This window comes from Balaenoptera borealis (genome assembly GCF_965194805.1).
Source record: "Balaenoptera borealis genome assembly, chromosome: 1".
In the NCBI taxonomy this organism is placed as follows: Eukaryota; Metazoa; Chordata; class Mammalia; order Artiodactyla; family Balaenopteridae; genus Balaenoptera; species Balaenoptera borealis.
In genome coordinates this window covers 88,895,501-88,919,640 of record NC_138860.1, presented here as the reverse complement: position 1 = coordinate 88,919,640, position 24,140 = coordinate 88,895,501, and the positions used below count along the sequence as shown (strand labels likewise).

General features: G+C 37.7%; 1 protein-coding gene across 1 annotated transcript; it reads right to left on the bottom strand.

Annotated features, from left to right (window-relative positions):
• Nucleotides 1-34: 34 nt before the first annotated feature.
• Nucleotides 35-20,882, bottom strand: ADAM30 (ADAM metallopeptidase domain 30). The gene has a single exon (XM_082369196.1). The coding sequence runs from the start codon at nt 17,458-17,460 to the stop codon at nt 15,307-15,309; it is 2,154 nt and encodes a 717-aa protein (XP_082225322.1). The 5' UTR covers nt 17,461-20,882; the 3' UTR covers nt 35-15,306.
• Between the last annotated feature and the right edge of the window lie 3,258 nt (nt 20,883-24,140).

Genomic DNA, 24,140 nt, shown 5'->3' with positions numbered 1-24,140 from the left:
AGAGTCAACGAATTTGGGTAAGTCTCTCCTGGTTCTCGGGTCTCCCGTGCTGGTTGATGAACTTGAGTTTTATTTGGCAGCAGGTACCTAACTCCTCCTGGTTGAACGGTACAGGGTCGGGGGGCTGGTTGAAAGATACAAGGGAAATATCCACCCAGTCGAAAGATACTGGCGGGGGGTAGGGGGGCTGGTTGAAAGATACCAGGGTTTGCTCAGTTGCAGGAGACTGAGTGGTCTGTGCTGAGTGGTTAGGTAAGAGGTTGATCTGATGCTTTTCCTCAATTCGGCTGCCTTAATAGAATTTGGATAAAAGTGAAAATCTTACATGAGAGCTTTGCTCCGAAGAAAAGAGACAAGACTCCTCCTGGCCGGTTCTGGCTTTCTCAGGCGACTGAGAAATTTACGGGAGTGGTGGAGGCAGAGTCCTCATGCCGTGCAGTGATCCCATAGGGAAACCTACTCATTAATGAAAAGGCTTCCTCATCCAGGGGCATGCATAAGAATTGGCCATTCAGTGGTCCGAGCACCTTAGACCACCGAAGGGAGAAACTGAGACATGTAAGAGGGCTGAAATGACTCTGGGGTGACGCCTAGAGGAGCTAAGCTCACAAGCAGCGCACTGGCCCACCACAAAATTTCACTAGTAAATTTTATCCCTGACAAATTCAACTTAAAATGGGAGATAGAATCTCTCAAACACAGAAACAAGGGGCATCAGAAAACCAACCTCCGACTAAAACACCCCAGCCAGGTTCATGTACAACACATACAGAGCTCATGCTTACAAGTACCTAGTTAATTGGGGAAATTATACTAAAAGAGAGCTCAACCTAAATGGCCAAATTGGGGTTCTTCGATATTCCGAAAATTGCTATTTTTGTGTGCACGGTTAGAAAAAAAAAAAAAAAAGCCGGTCGTAAGATCAAACAGACTGAATGGAATGCTTACTTTGATTGGTATCTAGAAGCTTCTAAAAGAGGAAATGATAGAGTAACTTTCTGAAACTATGTCAGAACTAAAAAAAGCTGCTAGCGCTCTGTCTCTGACTCCTCCATCTCTCCCTCTGCGCCTCCCACGAACCCTTTTCTATCAGAAGTGCCTGACCCAGGCGCTCTTCTTCTCTCCAGCTCTTCACTTTCTGCTGCTCCCTCTTCCCCAGCATAGGAGGATTAAAAAAAAAAAAAAAAAAATTCAGAGTGATTATAGCTCCCTTTAAGAAGAAACCTGTTACAGGGAGACGTGAACCATCCTTGGTGCTTACTTACACACCCTGGACTTAGAGCCTTGGCTAAGGAATTTCCAGATCCAAGTCAGGATCCATTGGGATTTGCTAAGGAATTTGAGTTAACCATCCAGACCTACGAGCCTCTACATCAATTAGTATTTACTTAATTGGAAATTAAAGGAAATCCCACAGTAAAAATGATGAGGCTCTTTTTATTGTGCACGCAGTTAAATTAAGTTTAAAAAGCTGGCTTGATAAAAATATCTTTTCAGAATTTTGACTTTAAACAAAGGTCTTCTAAGGGGAAACTTGCATTTCTCTTCCTGTGTCTTTGAGATGTAAATGTTCTACCTGATCTTCCTAGGACGTTCTGTGTGAATGTGTGCACAAGTGTTTTGGAAACTTGGCCTCTGCTGTGCTATTTCTTGAGAGTAAACTCTCCGGATTTTACTTAGGTGACATCTCCCCTACACGCTTATGGGGAGGCCTCTTGAGTCTTATTGGTTTGAATCACTATTAATATGTATTTATTAATGGCCAAATGACGGATCCTTTTAAATTGGAGAAACTAACAAATTGAATCTAGAGCGCTCTCATCAACAGCTGTTTTATTGGTACTTATAAAACAAAAGTCAAACTAAAGATGGGAAAAAAAGTATAGATATATCTAATGGTTAACCTAAGAACTTCTTTAGTGTACAATAAGAAAAACTGGATTGGGAAGCTTCATTTGTGGTCTTTGCTTCCCCTCAATGGGTCTTACAGATGCTAGTAAAGCATTAGAATAATTAATGTTAACAGAAAAAATCTTGTAAGGAAAGTCTAGATACTATTTCCAACAAGGTAGAAATTTTAAAGAAATTATCTCAAATGAATAAAAAAATCTTTAGATGGTTATTTAAAATGGGATAAGTAAAATGGACATTTATGTGATTAAAACACAAGGTTTGATATTACTACGCTACCTAAGATTAAATGGGCCAAAAGGGACCCCCTACTGGTCCCTTTAAAAGCCCAACAAATGTGTTCTATTTACGCCAGTTTTAAAATACACATTTAAGGGGCTAGAAAAAATTTACACTGAGACACCTGACCAACAATTATTTGGGGCAACAATTAGGCTAAAGGGCCAGAGTTCCTTAGCTCAACCCCACTCTGGGGATCCCAGAGCCTTTTATATAAAAATAGATAAAATGGACAGGGAACAAAAAGAAGAAAAAATTTTAGAACTCCTCCTGTAAGATAAAAGCTTGTTGATTGGATCCTAATAAAAGCTAAAGTTAAAGGTATAAAAGTTGACAAAATTGAGATGAAAGTGTATAAAATGGGTATATTTAAATGGGCTTTATATAAGGTGGTTACATCTCTTTTGTTTAATTATATTGTGGGATAGACATGTTTCACTGGGAAATACTTCCCCTGCATGATATTATAAGACAAGACATATAGATTGCCCCTCAGAAAATATTAAACGTACTAAAGAAAACCAATAGGGTTACCTGAACCATACAAATAAGTAAAAACTGGGAACTAACATTCAAGGGCTAATAAAAATAAAAACAGTGATTTTGCTCTGAGCTTAACCTGTAAACTCAAAATAAAGGTCTTTGCTGAATGCCTTATACAAACCTTTGAAGGCATAATAAAACTCTAAAGTTCTAGAACATAGAACTCATAAAATAAATTTCAGTTTAGTTAGAAATCTTGTCACTGATAAAATATTTTAGTATCATTTAGGTGACAGACCTGTCCTTTGGGGAACGAAAAACCACTGTCTTTCTCCTGCAAATCTCTACGAACCAGAATGTAAATACAGGCCACAAGGACCTGAGACTGAAACTAATTAGCTCAATCAGACAAGACCTATAACCAAGGGGAAAAAAAGTGGCAATTTTAAAATTCAAACCACTGAAAATGCTGCCTCAGCCAAACTTTACAAGTAGTAAAGCTTTAGTCATCTGAGCAAGCAACTTTAATGTATTCCAACTGTTTGTAAACTAGTAATTTTATGTTGAAATACCTCATTCATAACCATGTTTCTAAGTAAAGTCATGAGATCTCTAGTTTTGACTGTTTATATATCTGTGTATGCATTATACATGAGATATCTCTACCTCTGAAAAGTATTATCAAAATTTAATTTATAAAGAGCTCTATTCAATTTAAAGTAAGCACTTACAAATTAAATATAGAAGAAACCAGCCAAAATGACTTTCAGGTTCACGTGAACTGGGAAATATTCAATATTAAGTTGATACCTGGTATTAAAGTTTGTTGATCTAATTAATATAGACTTGTCTTCAGAGTCATCAATATTATGTATAATACTTTATTGTACCTAGGTTTAACAGAAGTCAAATAAGACTATTATACCTGTTGCAAGGAAAATAACTTGATATGATGAGACTTTAAATGTAAAAGAGATAAGAACTTTTGGGTAACCTCTTTAAAAATAATTATATTTTAGAAATGTCTACTTAAAATGATCTTTACATGTATTTGGTAGCTCAGCATTCTAGAGTTATGCTAGTTTAAGTAATGGAAGTTTATTGAATAGATAATTTCCAAAAAAATTAAGATACTGAGACATCAATTACTAAATAGAGAAACTAAAGGTATTTAGGACTATAAATGAAAATGTTTGGTGTCACCCTGAGATGTTTTCTATAAGAAAACAAATGTTTTTAGAAATGATCATTGGTATTTATGTTCACCAATCTACAGAATGCTAATGTAAAAAACAGTTCATAACTGCTTACTTCTTTCATTAGAAATTAAGGTTTTTAAGAGTTGAGGATTCTAATTTAAACATGTAATTAAAGCCACTAGAAACAATACGGAAACATTTCAGTGTACAGTAGAAAAGTAGAATGTGTGTTTTCAGTAAAGAAGGTATGAGGAATGGAATTACATTTTATTGAGGGAAAAGAAAGGAAGTATGTCTTAGAGCTGGTAGGTTTATTTGGATGGCAAAAAGATGGGACTGAAGCTAAAATTAACTTGTAAGGAAACAAGTCAATTTTGTTAGCTGGACTAGGAGAATATTTCATCATTTTTGTGATTGCGTAATTCTCTTTTGATCCTGTGTGGTGACATGATCACAGGGTGCTCTTGCTTGTGCCTTACTCCTTCACACCCAGTGGCCTTGTCTGATGACAGTGTTGTTTAAAATGGTTTCAGTCCAAGGAAATCTCCTTGAAGTGTATTTTAAAATATGTAACTATTGGAATGTTAGATAATTTTATTTGTTTCTAATTATTATTATGTTCCAGTCTATAATTTAGATCTTCCTGCAAGCTCCAACATGTCCAACCACACCATTGATTTTATACTTTCTTGGATTGATGACCTTCTCTGACATTCTCTCTTTTCTCCAGTTCTTACCGTATTGGTGTTATCAGAAACATAAGTTTCTGATGGCCTTTAGATAATACCACTGAACTATGTAACAAATGACGGAAAACCTGATTACTTCATCCAAATCAACAGGAATCAATTATATGGGACTGAATGAACGGATGAATAAGATTTATAATTTTATGACTTTGGGAAATATACTAGCTTTAATCTTTGTCTTTCAGAAAAACCTTTTCTCTTATACTATGACCTACCAGTTGATAAAGTATACCCTTGTAAACAAAGATAAAACATTTATCTTTTTCGCTCTACCTGATCCTGCCAGAATTTGGCTTCTCCAGCTGGCTCTCCTATGGACTTGATAGTTTATTGCAACTGGATTACAACTAGTTATACTAATTGTTTTAATTTGTTCTTTGTTTCCAAATTGTTTATGATTGCGTCTCCCTGCTGCATTATGACTTTGTCAATATTACTAGCTACATTACTTATCCTATTTCATAAGATCATTGTCTCTTACAGTACTCAGTGATAGTAACCAGGCTACTAGCCTACTGAATTCTTAGGTCTCTATGATGAGAAAAGCAGTGCTGCAAAACCGCGTGGCCCTTGACATCCTTACAGCATCTCAGGGAGGTACCTGTGCCACAATTCCAACTGAATGCTGTGTTTTCATACCTGATGAATCCTCTAATATAACACATTTAATTAACCATATGAAAAATCAGATTTCTGCCTTAAGTGATGCACTCCCAAGTCTTGACAACCTCTTAGAAAACTGGTTTGGCGTGGGAAGCTCTTGGCTTAAATATTTACTTATAACTCTATTAATGTTATCAGCTATATTATTTGTATTTTGCATGTCTTACAAGATTATTGTTCTTTGTATTACTAAATGTGTGACCGAGCCTCCAACAAAAATAATGATGACTAGGCGACTTGAAGGAGTTGATCAAATATACAGTTCTGTATGTGATCAATGATTGTAATAGTGCAACTCTAAATATGGGAAGATGCAACAGGGAAAACATTTCCTGGATCATAATAGACTAGTAAGACAGAGGATCCAGAGAATTTTTAATCTGATTATTAAACAGGGCCTAATCCAAAAATTAACACCTGAAGTGGCGTATCAACAAGAAATTTCACCTGATCTGGGATGAGCCTCCCAGTGCCGTGGGACAAAATTTGGTCATAAAATGTCTCCCAAACATTGGTAGAACTTCTGACCAAGAGGAGGGACTGATAAATGGAATATTTATAAATGGAATATTTCCTGCCATATCAATAAACAAAGAATGTCACAGTCACCAATGATTGCAGCCCTCCAACGTGAGCTGGTGAGCCCTGAGGAAACTCAGGATGTGAAAATACAGGCCCCAGACAGCTAAGGTACATATCAAAAGAATTATTTCAGTGAGCCCAAACTCTTGCATCTTCCCATACATAGAAAAGAGCTAAATTCCTTAACTTGAGATATCTGTTTTTCTTTTTATAACAATAATCTTTTGACGTTCCCAATTACCTGCTCTTTGTTGCAAAACTCCTATATATCCTGGCTCCTCCCCTCGCCTCCTCAGAACACTTTCTCAGAGCTATCTGAAACGCTGTCTCCCGGGCTGCAGTCCTCATTTTGCCCCAAATAAAACTTAACTCGCAAGTCTCAAGTTGTGCATATTTAAGTCAACAACCTATTACTTTGAGACAATCAATAAAATTGACAATTCATTAACCAAATTGATCAGGAAAAACACAGGAGAACACAAAAATTATCTAATATCCAAATGAAAAAGGTGACACACCACAGATTCTACAGATATTAAAAGGATAATAAGGGACAATCATGAGTGACTCCATGTCAATAAACTCAACAATCTATATGAAAACTTGGACAAATTCCCAAAGCCCATTCAAGATGAAAGAGATCACTGAGATAGCCCTATATCTGTTAAGGAAATTGAATTTATAGTTAATATCCTTCCCACAAAGGAAGCTCCAGACCAGGGTGGCTTCATTGGTGAATTCTACCAAATTTTAAGGCAGAATTATACCAATTTTAAACTAACTCTTTTCAAAAATTAAAGGGAAGGAAATACTTCCCAACTGATTTTATGAAACTAATATTATCCTGGTATCAGAACCAGAGAAAGACATTATAGGAAAAGGAAACCACTAACTAATATTTCTCATGAACATAAATGCAAAAATTCTAAACAAAAGATTGGCAAATTGAGTCCAACAACATATTAAAAGGATAACACATCATTATCAATGAGGTTCATCTCCAAAATGCAAGGTTAACATTAAAAAACCAATTAATGTAATCCACTATAAGGAAAATCCATATAACCATCTTTTAAAATGTTTCAGGGACTTCCCTGGTGGTCTAGTGGTTAAGGCTCTGCACTTCCACTGCAGAGGGCACAGGTTCAATCCCTGGTCAGGGAACTAAGATCCCACATGCTGTGCAGTGTGGCAAAAAAAAAAAAAAAAGAAAGAAAGAAAACAAAAGTTGCAAAAATATTTGACAAGATCCAATAGCAATTCCTGATTTAAAAAAAAAAAGGGCTTCCCTGGTGGCACAGTGGTTAAGAATCCGCCTGCCAATACAGGGGACATGGGTTCGAGTCCTGGTCCGGAAAGATCCCACATGCTGCAGAGCAACTAAGCCTGTGCACCACAACTACTGAGCCTGTGCTCTAGAGCCCACAAGCCACAACTACTGAGCCCGCGTGCCACAACTACTGAAGCCCACGCACCTAGAACCTGTGTTCCACAACAAGAGAAGCCACTGCAATGAGAAGCCTGCGCACTGCAATGAAGAGTAGCCCCCGCTCGCCACAACTAGAGAAAGCCTGCGTGCAGCAACAAAGACCCAACACAGCCAAAAATAAAACAAAATAAATAAATTTATATATTAAAAAAAACTCTAGAAAGCTAGAAATAAAAGGAAACCTTTTCAAGCTAGTAAAGTGCATCTAGGAAACATTTACAATTAACATTATATTTAATGGTGAAAGACTAAATTGCTTCCTCTTAAGACAGAAACAAAGCAGGAATTTCCACTCGCACTATTTGTATTCATCTTTGTACTGGAGAGTCTAACCAGTGCAATAAGGTAAGGAAAAGAAATAAAAGAAACCAAGATTGGAAATGAAGAAATATTTACTAATGACATGATTGTCTATGTAGAAAATCCAATGTGATCTACAAAAAAGCCACTAAAACTCATAATTTAGTTTAGCAAGGTTGTAATATAAGATCAATATGCAAAAATCCAGTGATCTGTGTACAAGCAATGAACAATTAGAAGATGAAATTTAAAAATAATATTTATAATAGCTCAAAAAGTATAAAATATTTAGCAAAAAACTGTGAAAACCTGCACACTGAAGACCACAAATTATTGCTAAGAGTAAGTAAAGAAGACCTAGATAAATAGACATATTTACCTTTTTCAGTGGCTGGAAGGATCAACCTTGTTATGATGTCAATTCTCTCCAAATTCATTTATAGATTCATTGCAATTCTAATAAAAATTCCAACAAAATTTTTTTGAGGGGTAAAAATTGACAAGCTGATTCTCAAATTCATGTGGAAATGCAAGGATCTAGACTAACCAAAACAACTGTGAAAAAAACACATTTGGAAGGCTAACACCACTTGATTTCAAGAATTGCTATAAAGCTACAGTAATTAAAACAGGATGGTATTAGCATAATGCAAGACAAATAGCTCAGTGGAACTAAACAGAGAGTCCAAATATAGACACACATATGGGCACCTGATTTTTGACAAGGGCCCAAAGGAAATGCAGTGGAGAAAGAAAAGAATTTCAGCAGATATTCTTGGGACAATTGGCTGTCCATAAGCAAGAAATATGAACTTGGATCTAAATCTCACACGATATACAAAAAGTAACTCAAAATAGATCATCGACCTAAACATGAAATCTTAAAGTATAAAAGGAAAACTCATAAAACACCAAATTAATAAACTAGACCTAGTCAAAATTTAAAACTTTTGCTCCTCAAAAGACACGCTAAGAGACTGTAAAGACAAGCCATATACTGGGGCGGGGGTGGGGGGTGGGGGTGGGTAGGGATCTTTGCAAAGCATATATCTAATAAAGGACAGGTATCTAAAATATATGAAGAACTCTCAAAACTAAACAATAAGAAAACAACTCATTTCTTAAAAATGAGCAATAGATGTGAACAGGCACTTTACCAAAGAAGAGGTATGAATGGCAGATACATGAAAACATGCTCACCATCATTAGTCACTAGGAAGATGCAAGTTGAAATGTGGGTGAGATATCACTACATACCTATTCGAATGGCTGAAACTAAAAATATCAAGTGTTGGAGAAGATGCTGACCAGTTTTCACCAGCTTTCTCCTTCTTCCCTCAGCTTGCCCTGTCCACTCCCATGCCCACCCACCAATGTCCTCCAGGCTGAGGGCCCCAAAACATCCTGGGTGGGGAGCTCAGGGCCATTTCAAGTGTTGCCCTCCAGGCATTTTTCACCATCATGATCTTTCTTGTTTCTGACTCAGCTGCTGGAATAAAGGTCTTAAATAATATCCACCATGGAAAAACCTTTTGCATCTTCCCATTCCAGGGACCCTCTGAAACCAAAACCTTACAATCCACAATGGAATGCCTGATTCACCACCCGCACTCCCATCCCATACCTACCTGGTAAGCATTCATTCAGTTAGCCTTAATTGGGTGCCACTAGATGCCAGGTAATTCTTTAGCCAGGGGTTACATGGTGAGCAAACCCAAGCTCCCTGCTCTACCCCTGGAAGCATCCACAGGGCACAGCACATTGACACCAGGGTGTCCGGACCTGGGGGGGACTCGTGAGTGAGTGCAGTGGCTGAAGTGGAGGGAAGAATGGGAAAGTGGATGGCAGATGGAGAGGGTGAGATTGTTACCTGAAGTGACTCCGAGCAGGCAGAGAGGGCTGTGGGCCCGGTGTTGGGACGTCCAGCGTCCACTCACTCGGACTGTGTGTGAATACCCAGAAGTGTCCAGCCACCCGGCTTGTGGTGTCAATGTCACCTAGTGCCTGGCCGAGGGTTGTGAATATATCTGCAGCTGGCTGATAGATTGCTGGTTTGCACCCATCCAGGCATGAGATCTCATAATCTATAAGTCTTTCAGAGCTGCTTTTATGTTTTATCTTCTATTTCTCTGTTCTTGCCCTCGCTCCTCTTTAGTCTGAGCATATGTGGGACGGCTTCGGAGTCTAAGTTGTCCTGAGTATTCACAGAGTTCTGCCCTGCTTGGTGGCTTTCTCCCTTCCCTACAAGGTGCCGCTGGTCTCCTGGCACTGCTTGGAGAGCTGAGACCACCTTAGCCTACCTGAATGAAGTGTGGATTCTGGAGAGAACTACCAGAGCTAGAGGCTGAAGGCACAGGCACTGAATCCCTTACTGAAGCTGTGATATCAGATATCAGGCTCTCAGACTCCAGGTTGTGGCACCACATCTCACAGTATCCACTGCAGGATCTCAGGATGCCACCACCTTTTGATTTGGGAGTGACACCTTTTTTTTTTTTTTTAATTGAGGTATAGTTGATGTACAATATTATATGTTTCAGGTGTACAACATAGTAATTCACAATTTTTAAAAGTTAAATTCCATATATAGCTATTATAAAATACTGGCTGTATTCCCTGTGCTGTACAATTATCTTTGTAGCTTATTTATTTTATACATAGTAGTTTGTACCTCCTAATCCTCTTCCCCTAGCTTGCCCCTTCCCCTTTCCCTCTCCTCACTGGTAACCACTAGTTCTCTATGCTGAGTCTATTTCTTTCTTGTTATGTTCACTAGTTTGTTTCATTTTTTAGATTCCATGTTAAGTGACATCATACAGTGCCTGTCTTTCTCTGTCTGACTTATTTCACTCCAAGTTCATCCATGTTGTTGCAAATGGCATAATTTCATTTTTTTGTGGCTGACTAGTACTCCATTTTGTATGTGTGTGTGTATATATATATATACGTATATATACACCACATCTTTTTTATCCATTCATCTTTTAATGGACACTTAAGTTGCTTCCATATCTAGGTCTTTTTTAAAAGTTAAATTTACATGCAATAACATTCACCCATTATAAATGTACGATTCAATGATTTTTGGTAGATTCACAGTCATGCAACCATCACCATAGTCCAGTTTTAGAATATTTTTTTAACCTCCTCAATTTCCCTCCTCATTTGACTCCTTTGCAGTCAATATCCACTTCGTCCCCAAACCTCAAGCAACCTCTGCTTTCTGCCTCTGTAAATTTGTCTTTTCTGTATATTTTGTATAAATTGAATAAGACAATATATATTCTCTTGCAACTGGCTTCTTTCCCTTAGTATAATGTTTTTGAAGTTCATTCATGTTCTAGCTTATATCAGATCTTGTTGTTTTTTATTGCTGAGTAGAATTCCATTGTGTAGAAACACCATATTTTGTTTATCCATTCATCAGTTGATAGATATTTGTAAACAAATACAAATATTTATTTGTAAACAAATTTTACAGTTTTTGGTTCTTGTGAATAAAGATCCTGTGAACATTCCCAAACAAATCTTGTGTGGACCTATATTTTCATTTCTCTTAAACATATTTATAGGAATGGAATTACTGGATCATTTGGTAAGGTTATATTTGACTTTTAAGAAACTGTCAAAGTGGTTTCCAAAGTGGATATATCATTTTACATTCCCACCAGAAATGTATGAGGGTCTGGTTTCTCCACATTCTCAGCAACACCTGGTATTGTCTGTCTTTTTTAACATAGCCCCACTGGTTGGTGTAAAGTGATATATTAGTGTGGTTATTATTTGCACTTCCCTAATGACTAATGACATTGAGTCATGTGCTTTTCATGTGCTTTTTAGCTATTTATGTGTCTTCTTTGGTAAAATGTCGATCCAAGCCTTCTGCTGATTTTTAAAATTGGGTTGCTTCCTATCATTAAGTTAAAATAATTCTTTATTTTGTAAATACAAGCCCTTTATCAGATATATGATTTGCAAACATTTCCTCCCACTCTGTGGTTTGTATTTTCCTTTTCATAATGGTTTTTTGAAACATGAAAGTTTTTAATTTAATGAAGTCCAAATTATTGATTTTTTTCTATTATGGCTTGTCCTTTTGGTGTAGTGTCTTATAACTCTTTGCTTAACCCCAAATCACAAAGTTTTTCTCCTTTGTATTTATTTGGAAATTTTATACTTTTAAAAATAAGTTGTGTATCTATACACCAACAACAGACTATGAAAAAAAGAAATTTTTTAAAAATCCCATTTACAATAGCATCAAAAAGAATAAAACACTTAAGAATAAATTTAACCAAGGAGGTGATAGAGTTGTACACAAAATCATATGCCATTGATGAAATAAATTGAAGAACACAAATAAATGAAAAGATATCATGTGTTCATAGACTGAAAGAATTAATATTAAAGGGTACATACTATCCTAAGGTATCTATATGTTTAATACAATTGCTATCAAATTCCAATGGCATTTTTCACAGAAATAGAAAAAAAATTTCTAAAATAAGTAGGGAACCACAAAAGACCCCGAATAGCCAAAAGAATCTTGAGAAAGAACGGAGTTGAAGGAATCACATTTCCTGATTTCAAATTATATACAAAGCTATAGTAATCAAAACAGTATGGTACTGGCATAAAAACATACACATATACCAATGAAACACATTAGAGAGCCCAGAAATAAACCCAAGCATATAAGTCAACTAATTTTTGAGAAGTGTGCCAAAATAACACAATTGGGAAAGAATAGTTCAATAAATGGTGTTGGGAAAGCTGGATATCTACATGCATAGGATGAATTTGGACCCTCATCTTACACCATACACAAAAATCAACTCAAAAGGATTAAAGACTTAAACATAAGACCTAAAACCCTAACACTCCCAGAAGAAAGTATAGGGGAAAAGACACTTGACATTGGTTTTGGCAATGATATTTTTGGATATAACACCAAAAGCAACAAAAGCAAAAATAAACACATGGGACTACATCAAACTGAAAAGCTTCTTCAAAAAAGGAAACAATGAACAAAATGAAAAGGTAACTTCCAATTTGGAAGAAAATATTTGCCTACCATATATCTGATAAGGGGTTAATACCCCAAATATATAAGGAACTCACACAACTCAGAAGCAAACCCCATCCCCCACAAATATCTCTATTTAAAAATGGGCAAGGACATGAATAGACAGATTTCCAAAGAAGATATACAAATGGCAAACATGTATATGTGAATGTATCTAACACTACTAAAGTACTGACTTGAAAATATAAGGCATGAAAATAGAACTACCATATGATCCAGCAATCCCACTCCTGGGATTATAATATATCCAAAGGAAATGAAGTTAGTATCTCGAAGAGATATCTTTCCTGCCATGTTCATTGCAGCATTATTCACAATAATCAACACTTGGAAACAAACTAAATGTCCCTCAACAGATGAATGCATAAGTAAAATGTGGTACATATATAAAATGGAATATTATTCAGCCATGAAAAAGGAAATCCTCCATTTGGAAAAACTGGAATGAATCTAGAGGGCATTATGCTAAGTGAAAAGCAACACAGAGATATACAAATACTATATGGTATCACTACTTTGTGAAGCGTAAAAAAAAAAAACCCACCATATTCATAGAAATAGAATAGAATGGTGGTTGCCAGGGGCTAGGCAGAGGGGAAAATGGGTAGATGTAAGTCAAAGGGTACAAACTTTCAGTTATAATTATTAGTAAAATAAGTTCTGAAGATCTAATGTACAGCATGGTAAATATACTTCATAATACAGTATTTTATACCTGAAATTTGCTGAGAGTTGCTTGTAAGCATTCAGACTCCCTTTAAACAATTTAACTATGTGAGATGATGAATGTGTTAATTATTTGATCTTAGTAGACATTCTAAAATGTTTATATATATAAAATCATCACATTGTACAATATAAATATGTTATTACATTTGTCAATTGTTCCTCCATATGGTAGAAAAAATGGTTAAATGATATATATTATGTACACATAATCACAATTAAATTTATTTAAAAATCTACTAGTGTGTAAATATTCTTACAGTTTTTAAATAAATCCTTCTCCCTAAATTCAATTTCCTAATATTCATATACTGCTTCCTTGAATAACGTCATTACATACCTGTTATGTAATCTTGAGCAAGTTATTTAACCTCATTTTTCTCAATTTCTTTTTTGGAAAACCATAAAATAATAACACCTACCTCACAGAGTTATTTTCAGGACTCTGCACATTAACACTGGTGACGTGCTTAGAACATTGCCTGACACACAGTGAACTCACAATAAATGGTAGCCACCATTATCAGTATTGAGGCTATAAGCACATGTCCTTGTTTTTTAGGACATTTTCTGATGATGGCCAAGCTTGAAAAATGTTAAAATTATGATCACCACAAAGATGGGGTTATTTCGATGTTTCTCCTCTGAGTAAGAAGAGTCCCCAGGGCACCACTCTTTATCATGAGCCTCCCACACCTTCTTTAGTTAGAAGAATTATGTGGCTAAGAAAAGAGGAGATTGGGGTGGGGTACAGTGGACCCGCAGTGCTGCCTGGGGAAGGTGAGGGAACAGCAGGAGGACTCAGCCCGGAACAAGACCAAAACACTTGGGCTCACACAGGTCTGGGGTGATGAGACCCTCGCTGAGCAAGAAGTGGCCACTGACTCCTCTGAAGGGCCCACGCAGTCCTCCTCTCCTCCCAGCCAAAGCACCAGGCAAAAGGGTGGGGGAGAACACTTGGAGGCAGACCTGGGTGTACTTGGGATGGAAGGTATTCCTCACTCCCCTCTGCTCTCCTTAGGGGTGTGGCAAACCTGGGGCCAGATGTCCCCCAGCACACATTCACAAAAGACTTGCCCCTGCAAGCAGAAACCCAAAGCACAGAATTCTGTTAAGAGCCTTGTCCTCAGGACACTGCCAGACCTTGTCATCATTTGTAGACTGTGGTGCAATGCAGGAGTTACGGTAGATTAGAGTCCTCAACCCAGCTGAGGTCAACCCAAACACTGAGTCAGAGACCACACTTCTACGGAGCTACAGTGAACCATACAGTGACTATAACAGCAGAAGATACTTAACTGAGGGACACACACCCCTTGCAAACTATCGCATTCTATATATAAAGTGTGGTAGTTACCATTTATGGTTCAGCACGGGGCAGAGACACAGAGGATTTCATGAGGGAGGCAGAGGGAAAGGCAGACAATGGTTTTGTTTGCTGGGAACTGAGAGGCAGGACTCTACCCTGAAATCCACTGTAATTCTATGAAACACACAGTATTCTGTGTTCGGAAAGCTGTTAGGGCATTCTTTTAAGGATATTCAAAACTTGATCACAAACTAAGGGGAAAGTGAAGTAGGAAAGCAAAATGCACTGATTTGTTTCCAAACCAAGAATACCTTTTATTTACTGATCAAAACCTCAAAGAACATTAGGTAAAATAAATTGAAAGAAGAAGGAAGAAGAAGTGTTTGGATAAATGAGAAGCTTGTTCAATTTATGACCCTGTGTAATAGAGTGACTGTGGATTGCCTGATTGCTTTTTTGGTTTCTTGGTCATTTTGGCCTTGAATTGTTCTGCTCCAGTGTTAATTGGTGGTGTTTCTTTCTCTTTGGATTTATAAGCTTCCTATGATTTTCCTGAAAAGCACAACAATCACTGAGATAATTAAGAAAATCAGGCGCATTAACATAAGGGACACAACCTGAAGTGAGGCGGGCACCTCCCTCTTTAGGGGTCCTGGAGGCCCACTGTCAATGCTCCCTCCATACCCCACCTCCTCACAGAATGGAGGGGCCCAGCCATACATGCAGTGGCAGTTTTTGTTACTGTTGCAGATGCCTCGGTGGTTGCACTTCTCAGGCAAACAGTCAAAATTCAGGACTGAGCTATTCACACAATTTCTATTAAAACATATCCGCTCCTTACCACAGGAGGTACCATCACTTATCACACCCAGGTCAGGTAACCCCATAGGTACCATGGCTAGATGATAGCCAATGCCCCAGCACATGAGATTTTCTTCATGCAGGTGAGTGGAAATTAGAATGGTATGATCTGGCATATCAGGGATGGTTTCGACATTTATACACTGTAGCCTGCCACATAATGCCTTTTCTCTGGGACACTTCTCATACTGACGAACTCCTAAAATACCACAGTTCCCATATTGGTCACCTATTACATTAACTGCATCATAGCATTGAAGAGGAGCCCCCATGGCATCAGTTCCAAAAATATTTTGGCACTGCATAGTTCTGGATTGGCAGCCCTTTCTGACACAACGGGCTCTGTACTTGCAAGGGGTTCCATCCTGCTTATATGCGTCACTTGGGCAGAGTGCTGAGGTCCCACTGCAGTACTCTGCAAGGTCACATTCATTTTCTTCCCCCCGACACATATATCCAGATGGACGAAATTGACAGTTATGACAGCAAAGTCCAGTGCTACAGTTGGCACCTTCTTTGAATTTACAATCTGGCTGACAACACTGGTCTTCTTTACAGTCCTCTCTTGAACCACAATCACATTCCTCATTCTCTTCCACAATTTTGTTTCCACATCTCTTTACCACATAACCTAATCCTGGGATATCTGTTAGACAGTTTAATCCTGAACTAACATGTGAATAAAATTCGGCATAACTACAATTACTAAACCCAGTTCGTCCAGTGCCCATGATGCAACTATGCCTACCCTTACATTGGCAGTATTTGTAATCATGGATCATTCCCACACTATGGCCCAGAGCATGAGTAGTCCAAGTGGCAGGTCCAAGGATATTTTTATCTAGAATAGAACTTGTAGATCCAGAAGGCAATGTACTACATACACTTCCACAGTGCTGTGAAAGCGCATCACTAAACTGTTTTTTAAGGTATAGGTGTGCCCAATCTGCTGGAATCCGACGACTTAGGTCACGTGATCTGTATTGCACAAACTGGCCTAAGACTTGTGATATCACTGGGGCATTAAGTGCTATCTTGTCTCTGTCTGTCCATACTTCCATAGCTAATAGTTGTATTCTCATACGGACATCTTGAAAGTAAGAGTCTGCAATTGCAGTCAGAAGAATGGCATCATTTATGACTTGAGTAAGATTGGAGTTCAAATATAAATACCTACTGTTATCAAAGACCAGGACTAATTCCAAGTACTTTTGGTGCATATATGCCTCACTAAAGTCACGTATCCTAGCCCTGTTCTCATGCTCGGCCAACTGCTTTACTGTTTCATCATCAGTTAAGCCACAGATCTGATTGGGAAATTCCTCCTCTTTCTTGAGGAGATATATGACATGTTCAAAATTGGAAGAGGCTCTGAGGGGCTCGATTTGGTAATGGTTGGCATCAACTTTCAGTATGCCTCGGAGACCCCCCATGCATGTACTTAAAGTAGCTTTAGAATCCTGATTTCCTTCAACCAAGCCCATATAGTTGCAGTCGCTGGGTATATAAGGGTGATCCTCCAAGAGCCTTCCCTGTTCTGTGAAGGAGAAAACCTGCAGATTCCGGGGCAATAGAAACCTCTTGGGCCACAGGTGGAGGACGTGATTCTTGCCTTTTACCTGCAGGAGGTAGGACACGTGCTTGGCCACACCCCGCTCCCCTCCGCGGAAGCTCAGCTTCTTGGGGATGGTGATTTCATAGGAGTCAAAGCCCCACTCGGGGTGAAAAATTAAATCCTTGCCAAGAGAGTCAACCAGGAGCACGCGCAGGACTAGCAAGGGGAGCGAACGGCCTGGGGAGAGGAGGGTCCTCACTGACCTCATGGCAGAGCCTGTTCCCAATTGAGTCAGTCCCTGCCACGAGGGCCTTGCGACTCAGACTTCCAGGGACCGCCGCTAGAGGCGCGGGACCAGCGAGTGCGGAGCTCCCTGAGCCTGTGCGTGGGAGCGCAGCCTCGGTCCAAGCTGGGTCAGGCTCAGTCCAGCGGATTTCCACAGCAGGAGCACGCCCTGCCCAACGCAACTAGTTCGTTTTCTGGGCGGTGCCGTTGGGCGCACGTGCAAGAAGCCAGGGAAGGCGCGCGAGAATAAAATGAAAAGCGAGGCTATTGCACGAGGGATGGAGAAGGGCAGAGAAGCGGTTGGGAAAAGGAGAAGGAATAAAGAATAAGAGGCACTACAGAGAACTTGTTAAAGGCTCACTGTATCTTGGGCCATTTCTTCTGTTTCTATAGACCTTAGGACACACCTGATTTTTCCATGGGTTGAGTGGGATATTTTAAAGCCCGCTGTGTCCACTTCACAGTTACATCATTTCCACTTTTCTGCTGGGCTCGCTTGAGGCAAACGGAAAGATCACCGGAGCCAGCAAGAGTATCACCAGAGCCTGAGAAAATCAGAGGAGACTCCACCTCCCCACCCCCACCCCGGGCAGTACCTGTGGTCAACAGGTGAAGTACCGAGCAGAGTTCAAGAAATGCTGAATTTAACAAAAGGAGGTCTTGGTCACTTTAGTGTGAACAGTTAGGGGAACTGCTGAGGAGCCACGTGCCAGAAGGTTGTGATGTGAAAAGGGGGATTCAGAAGGGAGATCACAAATCCAGAGCACAGTTTCAAGAAGTTGGATGCGAAAGAGAGAGAAGAAACACAACAGTGGCTGGGGGGTTCTAGGGAGTTTCGGATTGTCATGTACACACTGCTATATATAAAATAGATAACCTGCTGTATAGCACCAGGAACTCTGCTCAATATTATGTAACAATCTAAATGGGAAAAGAATTTGAAAAATAATAGATACATGAATAGGTGTAATTGAATCACTTTCCTGTACACCTGAAACTAACACAACATTGTTAATCAACTATACTCCAATATAAAATTAAAAGTTTTAAAAAAATTAAATAAATAAAATTTTAAAAAAAAGAAGGATTGTTAGATGGAAGGGTCCTAATCATTCTCAAGTGCTGTTAGGAAAACCCCCATATATAGCTTGGCTCAGCCTCCAGGAGAGGATGGGGGATCCCTTCAAAGGGGGCCCACTCAGGGGGGGAGCAAAGGAGGAGCCTGTGTACAGTGCAGATGACCTGGTCGGCAGGCAGGAGAAGCAGTGAGTGTAGTTAGTGGCCAGTAAGGCAGGGCCAGTCTGAAGGTTCAGGGTCTCTGTAGAGTCAGCTGCTGAGGTGAGGCACAGTGGCGGTAAAGGAGATGAAGAAGAGGAGAACTCAGCAGAGAGATGACTAGGGACAAATGAAGGTATCACCAAATGTGTTGAGCTCCTAGTTCAGATTGGAAATCAGAAATTACAGTTTCCTCAGTCTGTGATTTTCTCAAGCCCCCAGCAGCCTAAATTGGGGAGGGCAGTTGGGATCTACCTCCTGGATTCATTCTATTTTATCATCATTTTCACATCAATAGCATTTTCCTTTAGGCCCCTGGAGTATTTCTTGATTAAAACACTAATTCTGCAACTCCTGTTGCAACAAAATTGTCTTTGGGCTAAACTCTACAGCATCTGTTCGTTAACACAAAGCTTTGTGGAAATAGCCTGCTTTGACCTATTTCTCCTTATTTACAAAAATTATGCACATATATTGTAAAAGGTGGAAATAACCCTGAATTACATAGAGTAGAAAATGCAAGCCTTTCCTTTATCCTCAATCTGCATATGTCTCCAATAAACTCTTCCCAACACTTAGAATTCTTAGGTATGATGCTTTTTCCATCTTAGGACATGCCATTAAAATATAGAAAGTGTGTCATATTTAAAAATAGTACATACTATTCATATATTTTTGACACTGCCATTTTTCAGTACACAATATATTGTAAATAATTTCCTAGGCCATTGATAATAACAGATGTAGATCATTGCCTACTAACGGATACATAATATTCTATAGTATTCACATAATTATTTATTTAACCATTTCCTTTATGTATTAATGGTATAACCATTGTTTCAAATTTTTATTTTTCTTGTTGATAAATATGTTCTATTATGGTGATTAAGATAAATATGTGTATGCATTAAATATTATTTATATGTAAATATATACATGCGCACACACACCTTTTTGCCACTTCTGGTGGATTCTTAGAATTGTGTTAGATCAAAGAAAATGCAAGTGTTCAAATTGATTGAGCCCTCTAAAAATCAAACAGAACTCTAAAAATCCTGTATTGGTTTACAAATTATCTTGTAAAGCAGTTTGTTCAATAACACATTGTAAACACTGTGGTTAAAAAAACATAACGTTAACTTTACCATTTTAAAATGTACATTTCCATTGTGTTAAGTATATTCACATTTTTGTGCAACAAATCTCTAGAACTTTTCCATCTTGCAACACTAAAACTATACCTAAAAATCGCTAATTCTACCCCCTGTCCCCTACGCATAGAAACTATCTTTCTACTTTCTATTTCTATGATTTTGATTACTTAAAATATTGAGTATGAGTAGAATCATACAGTGTTTGTCTTTGTGTGACTGGCTTATTTCACTTAGCATAATATCCTTAAAGTTTCTTCATGTTGTAGCCTGTGACAGGATTTTCCTCTTTTTAAGCATGCATGCTCTTCCATATATATATATATACCACACTTCCTTAGTCATTCATCTGTTGGTGGACATTTGGGTTGCTTCAACCTCTTGACTATTGTGAATAATCCTGCAATGAAAATGGGTGTGCAAATATCTCCTGAAGCTCCTGCTTTGAGTTCTTTAGGACATACATCCAGAAACTCAATTGCTAGATATATGGTAATTCTATTTTTAACTTTCTGAGGCACTCCATATTCCTTTCCTTAATAGCTGCACGATTTTACATTCCCACTAACTGTTCACAGGGTTCCAGCTTCTCTGCATCCTTACCAACACTTATTTTCTGAACTTTTAATAGTGGCCATCCTGATGGGTGTGAGGTGGTATATCATTGTGGCTTGATCTGCATTTCCTTGCCGATGATACTGAGACTCTTTTATATGCTTATTGGCCATTTGTATATCTTCTTTGGAGAAATATCTATTCAACCTCTTGGCCCATTTTTAGATCAGATTATTTAACTTTTATTGCTGAGTTGAAGAAGTTTCTTAGATATTCTGAATATTACCCTGTCTCAGATATATGATTTGCAGTGATTTTTCTCCCATTCTGCAGATTGCCTTTTCACTGTCTTGAGTGTATCTTGGTGTGCAGATTTAAAATTTGTTGTTGTCATCTTTTTTTTTTTTTAATGCATCACGTAATATGTAGTACTTTTTCCTCCTTTTGAGTTTATTTTTATTTTTTTAATTAATTTATTTAATTAATTAATTTTTTTTTGGCTGCATTGGGTCTACGTTGCTTCACGCGGGCTTTCTCTAGTTGCAGCGAGCGGGGGCTTCTCTTCGTTGCGGTGCACGGGCTTCTCATTGAGGTGGCTTCTCTTGTTGCAGAGCACGGACTCTAGGCATGCGGGCTTCAGCAGTTGTGGCTCGCGGGCTCTAGAGTGCAGGCTTAGTAGTTGTGGAGCACGGGCTTAGTTGCTCTGCGGCATGTGGGATCTTCCCAGACCAGGGATTAAACCCGTGTCCCCTGCATTAGCAGTCGGATTCTTAACCACTGTGCCACCAGGGAAGCCCTGTTGTTGTCATCTTTTTAATCAATTTTTTATTTTGTTACCTGTGGTTTTAGTGTCATATCCAAGAAATCATTCCCAAATCCAGTGTCCTGAAGCTTTACCCTTATGTTTTATTCTAGGAATTTAATAGTTTTTATTCTTACAATTAGCTGTTTAATCCATTTTGAGTTAATTTTTGTACATGTGTAAGGTAAGTGTCCAGCTTTATTATTTTGCATATGGATATCATAACATTTGTTAACATATCATAACATATGTTAACATATTTGTTAACATATCATAACATTTGTTAAAAAGACTGTATTCTTCTTATTGTGTAGTCTTGACATTCTTTTTGAATATCATTTGGCCATATATAGAAGGGTTTATCTCTGGGTTCTCAATTCTATACCATTGGTCTATATATCTATCTTTATGCCAGTACTAAACCGTCATAATGACTATCAATTATTATATTTTACCAATATTAAGTCTTCCATTCCATGACCCTGGGGTGTCATTCCATTAATTTGAAGCATCTTTGGAATTTTTTAAGCAATATTTTGCAGTTTTCCATGTCTAAGTCTTTCACCTCCTTTGTTAAGTATATTCCTAAGAATTTTATACTTTTTAAGTCTATAGTATTGTAGTATAGTGGGAATATTTCCCAAATTTCCATCTCAGTTTGCTCATTGTTAACATATAGGAATGCCCCTGATTTTTGAGTGTTGATTTTGTATCCTGTAACTTTGACAAATTCATTATTAGTTCTAACAGAGTTTGGGTTTTTTGTGTGTGTGTGGAATTCTTAGGGTTTTCTGTATATAAGACCATATCTTCTGAACACAGAGATTATTTTAATTCTTCTTTTCCATTTTATATGTGTTTTATTTCTTTTTCATGTCTGATTGCTCTGTCTAGAGCTTTCTGTACTATGTTGAATAGTAATGACAAGAGTGAACACCTTTGCCCACTTGTTCTTGATCTTAAAGGGAAAGCTTTCCCACCGAGTATGATGTTAACTGTTAGCTTTTTATTCATGGCTTTTATTATGTTGAAGTAGTTTTCTTCCCTCCCTCGTCTGAGGGGAATTTTTGTCATGAAAGTGTGTTGAATTTTTTCAAATGCTTTGTTTGCATCAATTGAGATACTCATATGGGTTTTTCCCTTTGTTCTCTTAATGAGGTTTAGTACCTGGATTGATTTTTCACGTTTTGGACCATCCTTACATTCAGTATAAATCCCATTTGGTCATGGAATATGATCCCTTTCATGTGCTGTTGAATTTAGTTTGCTAGTATTTTCTTTAGGATTTTTGTATCAATATTCATGAGAGATATTGCTCTGTGGTCTTCTTTCCTTGTTATCTTTTATCTGGTTTTGGTATTATGGTAATGCTGGCCTCATAGAATGAGTTTGAGAGTGTCCCTGCCTCTTTAATTCTTTGAAAGAGTCTAAGACGTCTTGATGTTAATTATTCTTTAAATATTTGATAGAATTCTCCAGTGAAACCATCTAATCCTGAACTTTCCTTTGTTGACAGGCTTTTGATTAATTGTCAATCTCCCCACTAGTTATAGGCCCATTTATATCCTTTATTTCTTTGTGATTCATCCTTGGTAGGTTGTTTGTTTCTAGAAATGTATCCATATCTTAGGTCATCCAATTTGCTAGCATATAATTATTCATAGTAGTCTCTTGTAATTCTTTTTATTTTTATGACATTAGTTGTAATGTTTCCTCATTCATTTCTATTTTAGATATTTGAGTCTTCTCTTTTGTCTAACTATGTCTCATTAAAGGTTTGTCAATTTTGTTGATATTTTCAAAAAACCAACTCAGTTTCATTGATTTTTTTTTTTACTCTTTTTTGATTCTCTATTTCATTTATTTCTGTTCTAATCTTTATTTTTCCCTTCTGTCTGCTGAATTTGGGTTTAGTTTTTTTCTTCTTATTGTAATTCCTTGAAATGTAAGGTAAAGTTATTTGTTTGAGATTTTGCTTCCTTTTTAACATAAGTGTTCACTTCTATAAAGTTCTCTCTTTGTGCTCCTTTTGCTATATCCCAGGAGATGGGATGTTGTGGCTTCATTTTCATTTATCTCCAGATATTTTCCAAATTCTCTTATAATTTTTTCTTTAACCCACTGGCTTTTAAAGAGTGCATGGTTTCATTCCACATTTTCGTGGAATTTTCTGTTTTCCTTCAGCTAGTTTAAAAAAATTTTTTAATTGAAAAGTATAGTTGATTTACAATATTATATTATTTCCAGGTGTACAGCATGGTGGGGGATTCAGTGTTTTTACACAATGTATTCCACTGAAATTTATTACAAGATAAGAGCTATAATTCCATGTGCTGTACAATATATCTTTGTTGCTTATCTCTTTTATACATAGTAGTTTGTATCTCTTAACCCTCTACCCCTAATTTACCCCGCCTCCCTTCCCTCTCCTCTTCAGTAAGCGCTAGTTTGTTTTCTATACCTATGTGTCTGTTTCTGTTTTAAGCCTACATTCATTAGTATTATATTTTAGATTCGACATATAAGTGATAGAATACAGTATTTGTCTTTCTCTGTTTAACTTATTTCACAAAGAATAATATTTTCTATGTCCGTCCACATTGTTGCAAATGGCAGGATTTCATTCCTTTTAACAGCCGAGTAATATTCCATTGCATATACATATCCCACATCTTCTTAAGCCAACCATCCGTTTATGGGCACTTGGGTTGCTTCCATGCCTTGGCTATTGCACATATGAAGCTATGAACATTGAGGTGCATGTATCTTTTTGAATTAGTGTTTTCATTAATTCCAGATATACACCCAGGAGTGGAATTGATGGATCATATGGTAGTTCTATTTTTAGTTTATCGAGGAACCTCCATACTGCTTTCC

Bases quoted from the DNA above. Each gene is read 5' to 3' on its own strand.
- ADAM30 (XM_082369196.1), bottom strand. From the start codon at position 17,460: ATGAGGTCAGTGAGGACCCTCCTCTCCCCAGGCCGTTCGCTCCCCTTG.